Raw genomic sequence first — 10084 nt, forward strand, 5'->3', positions numbered from 1 at the left:
GTCTCTAGTACTTATGTAATTACAAATCTTTTGGATAAATACGGTAACTTTTGGATATATGTTATCATATGATTATGAAGTACGCTTATATTATTTTGGGATATATTATATTTGGTATATAATATTGCTCAAAGAAAAAAATTATCCGCTGCGAATTTTGCATACTGTTAAATGCATGCTAGATGCACTAGGTCTTTAGCTATTATGAACAAGGGTATGTAACATTGTATTTCATATCTCGATACTTCAAGTTCTGTCAAATCTCAAGCGAAACTCGAGGGTGCAACAAAAATAGTGATTAGAGAAATGGTGAGCAACCGGCACAAGTGGCCGGCGGTTGTGATTCCAAGCTGCATGACTGAACTGTTTTGGAATTGTAAAGGCAACTCGAGAGAACTAGTGGAAGATAGTTTTTCCATTGTTTTTAGGGATTATTTTCTGCTCTTTTGGTTCTATGTAGGTGTAAAGCTACCGTAGTAGAAGAGCATTGGAGGGTACTGTAAAGTCATATTTTTATTTGGAATAGAATTTATTCTCTTCAAAATGATAAGAGAAATATTAAGACCAAGACTACGAAGTTTCCTACCTATGGTGACCAGCCACTTTTAGCACGTGACCCAAACGGAAAAGATAAAAATATTCAACTCCCGGCCTTCTGACTTTAATTAATTTACTGATTGCGAAAAGTTTAATAAAAAGTCCAGATGACTCGGCCGGGTAGATCGATTCAATAGTGTAAAAAAGTGCTTAACTTCTCTCAAGTCACTATATATATCAGCACTCACATGCCCATGAAACTATTTGAACGCTGGATCCATAGAATTCTGAAAGAGTGTCTGTGACTGTGAGGAGAAAGGGGTGAAAGTACGTACGCCATGGGGAGGCCTCCTTGCTGTGATAAAGTGGGAATCAAGAAGGGTCCATGGACCCCTGAGGAGGACATCATCCTAGTCTCTTACATTCAAGAACATGGTCCAGGAAATTGGAGATCAGTGCCTACCAATACTGGTATGTGCAATAACATAGATCAAGATTCTTCATTCTTTTGTATCTTCTGTATTCGAGATGTTCTTAAATCGGTACACTTCCATACGGGGTTCCATGAACTTGAAGGAAATTTGCTTGTTTTTTTTTCAACGTTTTTCTTCTTGAGACTGAATGCACTGATGGATCCATCTCTTTTTGTCCGCAAAAGGGTTACTGAGGTGCAGCAAAAGTTGTAGGCTTAGATGGACTAACTACCTCAGACCTGGAATCAAGAGAGGGAACTTCACTCCCCATGAAGAAGGGATGATAATCCATTTGCAGGCTTTTCTGGGTAACAAGTAATCCTCAAACATTACAATTTTTTTCTAGCAATTTTCTGTGTTCTTTTATTTTCGGGAAAAAAAGAAAAGAGGAAAGAAAAAACTCAACTACACACAAATTCAACTCCCTCATGTCCTTTTTTTTTTTTTTAAATTTTTATTTGGTTTTGAAAATTAAACATTATCTTGTCCTTTCTTTCCTTGTTCTTTTTTCCTCTCAATTACTTGTTTTTCTGGAATTGGTAGTCTGTAAATCTGAGTTTCCAAATTGGGTTGATCAGGTGGGCAGCCATAGCTTCCTACCTCCCACAAAGAACAGATAATGATATAAAAAACTATTGGAACACCCACCTGAAGAAGAAGCTGAAGAAATTTCAATCAGCCATGGACCCCCACATGGCATCAGACTCAACCACCACTGATCATCAGGTTTCAACCAGAAGCTTTAATGAGAGAAGAAGCTTAGACGCCACCAACGACCCTGCCCCATCTCTCATCAGCCTAAACCAGTCCTCTACGTATGCCTCAAGTACGGAGAACATTTCTCGACTCCTAGAGGGTTGGATGAGATCACCAAAGACGAGTACTAACGCTACTAATCTCGGAGATCAGGCTCAAGACAAAATGCTTAAAGAAATGAACAGTGACATTAAGAGCAATGTAATTGGCAACTCAACAATGGTAACGACTAATCTTCAGTGCCACCAAATTATTAGCAAAGCCGGGCGGCAAGAAAGTGGTGGCGATTTGGTCGTCTCTCATGAAGAGTTTGATTCGATCTTATCCATTGAGAACATGAACAATGCTGCATGGGACAAGTCGACCTGCGATTCTACGCCCGACAAAAGTTCTCAAAGTTCTGCATATGATGATCAGAAGGTTAATGTCACGCCGGAGAGGAATAAACCGAGGTTTGAGAACAATCCAGCTCCATTATCTTTTCTTGAGAAGTGGCTCTTGGATGAAAGTAGTGCTGGTCAAGTCGAGGAGATGATGGAATTATCTCCAATGTTCTAACAAGATCATGATTCTAAATTTAGACTACTTGGAGACACCGTTACAAATTTCTATCTTTTCTAGGGTTTTTTGTTATTCTACTTACAAAAAAAAAAAAAAACAGAGAAAGGTTTGTTAAACCTTTGTTGGGGTCTGATCAGAAGTTGGGGATCTCTTTGCAAAATGTATGTAACTTAGAATTTCTAAACGAATAAGCTCAAGTGACAGTACTACAAGCTAGTCTCTTCCACCTTAATTAGTTTGTTTGTTTTAACTTGTAGTTGCGTCTTATTAACCATCAGCTATTTATTTTGTCTTTAATCTATCGTACGTATCCGATTGAACAATAAATATTGCCCAAGATATGGGTCAGATCGTGTCAAGTTATTTTCCTATCTCTTTTCCAATATTATAATAGCTAGGTGACAGAAAGGATATCTACTTACAGGTGAAGACAAAGCTAGAGTTTGGTTTCACCATGCAACTTTAACAACATGAATTGGCAATTTTTACAGATTCGAATACATATAATTCCCAAATGTATATTTTAGTGAGAACATGAGAGGAAAAATAGGTATTTATGACTTTTTTTGCGATGAAAATAGATTCATTTTATTGGAAATAATTGGTCGTAAATAATCAAATTTCTTATAATAAAAGCAGTACTCAAATTCTTTAATTGGTCTGATCTGGACACAAATTTTATGTGATAATTACTTGAAATAAGGATGAGATCAGACGCTTGGTGCTGGAAAAGGGAATAATAGCCATATAAGTGAAAAATAGGATGCTGTCACGAAAGTCTTGCATCCCAATGGGGCAAAATATAATGGTTGCGTCAAAGGTCTTTGTTTTAGAAAAATTACGATCGAGAGGGAAACATGTGACATTCTTCAACTTTCGGTGAGAAGCTGGAAGATTGCTGGTGATCTTTTGGCTACATGCCACGCATATAATTTTCACAGGTCGATGCTAAAAAAAAAAAAAACGGATTTGATTCCTCATGACATCTTCTCTTTCTCTGCTATATGGCCCCTTTACAGATACCCCACCAACCATAACATGCCACGCATGTTGCAGTCCTTTACCCGGACAAAATTAAATGTAATAACAATGATGCTGATCATGATCAGGACGAGATTAAACGATCAAATCTCTGATGTAAAAATGATAAAGAGCTCTTGTCTTTTTTTGTAAAATGAATGGAGTAGGCTCCCCACCATGCATGATGTTACATGCTGTGATTGGTTCTTGAAAAATCAACGACTGTTAACTTCGAATTAGACGAAGAAACTATGAGACAAGTAGTAATCCTCGGTTAATACATGCTATTTCATTTAAAATTTAGGTCCCCATTTCAGTATACTACAACAAATTTTAATTTTAAGGATGAAATTGTTTTGAGATGAACTAAATTTCGTCCTTAAAATAATTATTAGAGACGAAATTTAAATTTCGTTTAAAAATATAGATGACTTTATATGTGTCATTTTACAAACACATAAAGAAGACTGCAAGGATCATGCAAGTTCTGTATCATAGAATATCTTATAAACTGTGTCAGTTTCTCATTGCTTAAAATCGAAGGCAAAAGATTTTCATGTAGATTTTGTATCCAATTCAAGTTAATTTCACTATTCAAAACATTAATAAACCAAATAGGATTTAGGTTTTTTTTTTTTTTTATACATATATTTTCTTAGAATACAACTGTGAAGTGCGTAAATATCACGTAATTGTTTTTAAAAAGTGTGTGATCTATTACTAAAAAATTAATTATTTTTTATGTGAGTCATATATTTTATTTATTTTTTTAAAATAATTATACAATAATTATACAACTCACGATTATAAATATTATTTTTCATTTTGTTTTCTTGTAGGTATTAATAAGGGCATGCATGTGAATTGTGTCAAAAGCGAAAAGAAGGACTACTTGGTTAGCCAGAAATTAAATGAGATCTAAAGCCTATACGTTGGACTCATTTATTTGCGGTGAAGATGAGTTGTATTACTTTTGCCTCTTTTTGGTGGTAAAAGTGTCCCTTCCAATTTGGGGATTATTAGGTAATTCTCGCCTAGCTAGAATAATTATATTTTGGAACTATCTAATAATTTATGATCTATATAATCTATAATTTTAATTTTTAAAGATATATTTTATTATAATTTTATTAAGAGATTTATTTCTCTCACACTCTGCATCTATATTATTTTTATAAGATTTAGGTATATTTTTTATAAGATATATAAATATTTTTTATAAAGTGTAAGGTGATAAATAATAACTGATAAAAAAATTTTTTCTTTTATTAATTGATAATTAGTCTTATAAATAAAGGCAAGCCCATCAATTCCCTTTTGTATTAATGTGAAATGAAACCTAAATAATATAGTCATTAAATAAATAATATTATATCTAACTTTGACTTAAAATTATGTCTTTTAAGTTTCCCATAAATTATCAGTATCCGAAATTCTACTCTTTATCTTTTTACATTGAGAAATGCTTTAGATTTCAAATTCGGGATTCAAATTTGTGATCCAAATAATAATTTTTTTTTTATTTAGTGATTAAAAAATATTTTTTAATGTTGTGAATATTTTATTTTTTAAAAAAATATTTATGATAATTAAAAAAATAAATAAATAAATAAAGTAGCGGAACTTTTTCACGTTTATCCAAAAAATAAAAAAATAAAAAAAAAATCCAACTTTTCAGGGTACCACTCGCTGAATCATGATCATTTTATGGTACGTACAATGCGTCGGTCTGACATAGATCTAAGAGTCTTTGTTCCTTGTTGCAGCACTTGTATGATTGGTGATCAGAAAAACTCTCTTTTTTATCCTTTTAATTTTATATTCTAAACCACAGCCATACAAATATATATAAATATATATATATATATATATATATATATAAGCATATTATAAAGTCCAGATGTTAGTTAGTTTTCTGAATTAAAGATGTGGTCCTTTTACTTTTCGGTGGGGTTGTGAACTTAATTAGGTTTTTTGCTTGGACAGAAGGGGATCATGGTTTTGAAGACTACACAGCTAGCTTCGCTATTTTCATGAATCATAAGATCAATTCGACTCACCTGATTTTTTGCAAAATTGAATGGTATCTTAAATAGTGGTGACGCATGGTGTACTATATATTGCATGTGAGTACCCAATGACATATATTATCTTATAATAAGTTTTGCTGACTCATTAATCGTGTTAGGTCTCTCGCATTCAAATTCACACGCCTATATGTCTCACATGCAATTGGCTTTTCTTTTGTGATCTATCACTGTTTAAACACGGTCTAATCATCCACTTATCATAACTTCGTAGGTATGCCATGTCATCAATTTACAAAACATATTAAATCGCCATGGGGGTATCATTTTCGAAAGAATGCAACGTATTACACTCCTATTTTACTTTCATTTTATTGTGTAAAATATGATGCTTTTATCACTCTTGGATCGTACTTTACTTTTAAAAGAAAAGTTTAGAAGTTATTGACCAATGTTATTTCATCATAATAAAATGAAAGTGTGAGTGAAGTGTGGTATATAAGATTTTTCGTTTATGAAATATCAAAGATAACTTACTGAATCCACCATAGAAAGTATTTTTCAGTTAAAATTCATAGGAGTTTTGAATCATGGCCCCTGTTACTACCATCCACTTGCAGCATTACAAGAAAAGAGACTTTATGAGATTATAAGAAGCCATTGCAAAATGTCATAAAGTTGTCGTAATAAGTATAATAGGGGTGAAAAAAAAGTCGATGAACTGGTGAGCCGAACCGAACCGAACCGGTGGATTCAGTCCAGTTCAAAACCGGTTCAGTTTGATATCGGTTCCATTTTTTCAAAACCGTTTGAAACTAGTATGAGTCTGATTTTCTTTTTTCTAACACTTGACTGAATTGGATCAGACCTATTCATATATATATATATATATTAATTTTTTATATTATATATAATATATAATTATATATAAAATAATTTTATATTATATGCTAACTTGTTAATTAATATAGCATTAAATTTTAAAATCCTATTATTAATGTATAATAATAATTTAATAACATAAAATTAATATAATATTTGATATAACATAAAATTAATCTTATAAATCTTAATATAACATTTGATATAACATTATCATTAAAAATTTTAATTTTATAACATAATATTAATATAACAAAAAAGTTTAATCTTAAACATGAACATTTGATCATATGTTATTAACATAAAATATATATATATATATAAATATATAGAACTGACCCTGCAACTTATTTAGAGTGGGAGAAAAAGATAGAGTTGATCTTTGATTGTCATAATTATTCAGAAGAGAAGAAAGTGAAGTTGGCAGTAATTGAGTTCACTGATTATGCTATTATTTGGTGAGATCAATTAGTAACCAATAGTAGGAGGAATTATGAGAGGCCTATAGAGACATGAGGAGAGTTGAAAGCTCTCATGAAGTGGAGATTTGTACCTATCCATTACTATAGAGACCTTTACCAAAAATTAGAAAATCTTACACGGGAGTCTAGGAGTGTGGAGGATTACCATAAGTAGATGAAGGTGGCTATGATTTGGGCTAATGTAGTAGAGGATCGGGAGGCCACGATGGCTAGATTTTTTAGTGGGTTGAATAGTGAGATAGCCATGTAGTTGAGTTGCAACATTATGTGGAGGTAGAGGACATGGTGCACATGGCTATAAAGGTGGAGAGACAGTTAAAGAGAAATGGTATAGCAAGGTATACCTCGGTTTCCAGCACTCATTGGAAACCAAAGTGGGACAAAAATGATCAAGCTGTAACAAAGGGGAAGACTGAACCACCTAAGGAAAAGATGAGGGAACTAGCAATAAACTCAAGGTAGAATCCCAACCTTCACGAAATAAAGATATTAAATGTTTTAAGTGTTTGAGTTCAGGGCACATCGCATCTCAATGTCCAAATATGCAAGTGATGATTATGCGTGAGAATGGAGAGATGATGACTGAGAGTGAGGGTGATAGTGAGGAGATGCACGGGTTGGATGATACTAGTGATGATGATGGAGTAGAGTACCCCGTGACATGTGAATCTCTTGTTGCCAGACGTGCTCTCAATAAACAAATCAAGGTATATGATACCAAGTAGTAGAGAGAGAACATTTTCCATACTAAATGTCACATCAACAATAAGGTATGTAATATGATCATTGATGGGGGGAGTTGTACTAATGTTGCTAGCACTATTTTAATTGAGAAATTGAATTTACCTACCTTGAAACACAATAGACCATACAAGTTGCAATGGTTGAATGATTGTGGGGAGGTTAGGGTAAATAGGCAAGTGTTTGTTTCTTTTTCAATTGAGAAATACATGGATGAAGTGCTTTGTGATGTAGTGCCTATACATGTTGGCCATATTTTGTTGGGAAGGTCGTGGTAGTATGATAAGAAAGTGATTCATGATTGGTTCAAGAATATGTATACTTTGGTAAAAGACAATAAGACCATTACTCTTGTATCACTAACTCGAAGACAAATGTATGAAGATCAAGTGAAATTGAAAAGAGAGAATGAGTTGAAAAACACTTGGGAGGCAGAGAGTTCAAAAAAGAAAATGAAAAAGTGAGTGAAAGAAAAAAAGAGAGTGAAAAGAAAAAAGAGAGTGAAAGAAAAAAAGATGGTGAAATGAAAAAAGAGAGTGAAAAGAAAATAGAGAGTGAAGAAAATAAGAGAAAAATGAGTTTTTATGCTAAGGCAAATTTTACTACTAACGAACTTAATAATCCATTGCCTAGTGTTGTTGTCTCTTTGTTGCAGAGATATGAGGTCATGATTCCTAGTGGTGTGTTTAGTAGATTGCTACCTATTAGAGAGATAAAGCATTACATTGATTTTGTGTTGGGTGCGACAATTCCTATCCAACCTTTCTTTGACAAATATGAGTCCTTGAAGTACTTGAAAGGACAAGGTAAGTTGAATAGAATTCATGCTAAGTGGGAGGAATTCATTGATACATTTCCTCCTATAATCAAATACACAAAAGGTAAGAAAAATTTTGTGGTTGATGCTTTAGCAAAAAGGTATATCCTTGTCTTCATTTCAAATGCAAAGTTCTTGAGATTTGAATATGATAAGGAATTGCATGCTAATGATGATGACTTTGCTAGTGTGTATAGAGCATGTGAGAAGGCATCGTTTGGTAAATGCTCTAGACTCCTAAATTGGTATTTGTTTAGAGAGAATAACCTTTGTTAGCCTACTAGTCTTATGCGTGAGATGCTAGTGCATGGATAGGGTTTGTTGGGTCATTATGGTGTAAAAAATATTTTGAACGTGTTGAGTGACCATGGGTGGGAATATTGCTTGCCATTCATTCAATTTGCATATAATTAGAGTGATCATTTTGGTGCAATGAAGACTTTAAATTTGTTTCATGAACGTTTGTATGAGTATCATTTGCCATTCATTGACTTATTGTATAAACGTTTGCGGAAGTATCATTTGCCCTTATTAGAGTTTGCATATAATAGAACCATGGATACTACTATTTCTTATTATTCTTTTGAAGTTGTTTATGGTTTTAATCCACTTACTCATTTAGTTTTGATGTTTTTGCTTGTTGATGATAGAAGTAACTTGGATGAAATTTTTCAAATTCTTGAAAAAATTAATTGAAACCATAAAGGTCTTTCCCTCTCCCTACCCCAATAGGATATGTGGATTCTGTATCAGCAAACCATATTTCACAGGGTATTCATTCTTTGTTTTAGCTTTCTAAATCAATCAGATCGGTGCAGGAAAAACTTCTAAATTAGTTAATCCCTAAGTTTCATCGCTACCTAGAGAGCTAACGGCAGCTGTGAAATGGCAAGTGCCAGGCTTCATGGGCCGGCATCGCTTCCGCTGCCTCCAACAGAAAGAGGAAATTTGTCCATGTAAGAGAGAATCCAATCAATTGAGTTGAGAAATATAACAATGAAAGGAGCTACCCAGGTCAAGGCCCTTTTCCTTTTTGTTTGAATCTTCATATAGAAAGTCGGCCTTCCTCATACTCCTCCCTTCATTCATTGAGTTGGTCTATTTTGGAACGAACAACGACCAACTAACACTTTGACTTTACTCGTTCTTTTTTCAAGATCTTTGAGCCTCTTAAGGATGCCCTAGGGATTCTTCTAACAGGTCTGTCCCCACTTCCAATACCTCACCACGCCTATTTCACAGCTCGATTAGAGCAGTTTGACTTTCTTCGCAACTTTTGAGCCCCTTTCTTATTATTAGTAAGATAGGGCACTTGAACGCTCCTGCACAATACAGTTGAAAAGTCTTATCTTGCTTGCTCTTCTTTATAAAGAAATTATGAAAATTCATATCAAGTGGATCTTCTAGGTAAGTATCATATTTCTGCTACTTTCAATGTTTCTGATCTTTTTCCCTTTGATGTAGGTGGAGATTCGAAATCTAATCCTTTTGAGGAGAGAGAGAATGATGGACAGCAAGATGGGCCTAGTCTTAAAGATCCTTTACAAGTTCTAGATGGGCCAATTACAAGGTCAAGAGTCAAGAAGATCAAGGAGGCAATGCAAGGATTGGTGCTATCCACTTGGGATGAAGCTAGCAAGACTCCAACACTCAAGATGGGTTTCAGAGAAGGAGATCCAGTTTTGATCCACTTGATACAAGTTATGGAAGACATGAGCTAAAGTTATTGTTTGGACCTTGTTTAATTTATTAAAATGGCTTATTTTATTAGTTATAGGAATTAGTCTA

At 33.7% G+C, this 10084-nt stretch overlaps 1 protein-coding gene across 1 annotated transcript; it reads left to right on the top strand.

The window, feature by feature from the left end:
- Window positions 1–794: 794 nt before the first annotated feature.
- LOC121266522 (transcription factor MYB60) lies at window positions 795–2408 on the top strand. The gene is made up of 3 exons (XM_041170373.1): window positions 795–1008; window positions 1196–1325; window positions 1589–2408. The coding sequence occupies exons 1-3, from the start codon at window positions 876–878 to the stop codon at window positions 2322–2324; spliced, it is 999 nt and encodes a 332-aa protein (XP_041026307.1). The 5' UTR covers window positions 795–875; the 3' UTR covers window positions 2325–2408.
- Window positions 2409–10084: the final 7676 nt, after the last annotated feature.

This window comes from Juglans microcarpa x Juglans regia, chromosome 5D, assembly GCF_004785595.1.
Source record: "Juglans microcarpa x Juglans regia isolate MS1-56 chromosome 5D, Jm3101_v1.0, whole genome shotgun sequence".
NCBI classification, from domain to species: Eukaryota; Viridiplantae; Streptophyta; class Magnoliopsida; order Fagales; family Juglandaceae; genus Juglans; species Juglans microcarpa x Juglans regia.

What these genes read in the sequence shown, in the direction of transcription:
- LOC121266522 (XM_041170373.1), top strand. Translation starts at nt 876, where the DNA reads ATGGGGAGGCCTCCTTGCTGTGATAAAGTGGGAATCAAGAAGGGTCCA. An exon ending in ATCAGTGCCTACCAATACTG is followed by an intron (nt 1,009 to 1,195) that starts GTATGTGCAATA and finishes TGTCCGCAAAAG; the next exon opens with GGTTACTGAGGTGCAGCAAA. An exon ending in CAGGCTTTTCTGGGTAACAA is followed by an intron (nt 1,326 to 1,588) that starts GTAATCCTCAAA and finishes TGGGTTGATCAG; the next exon opens with GTGGGCAGCCATAGCTTCCT.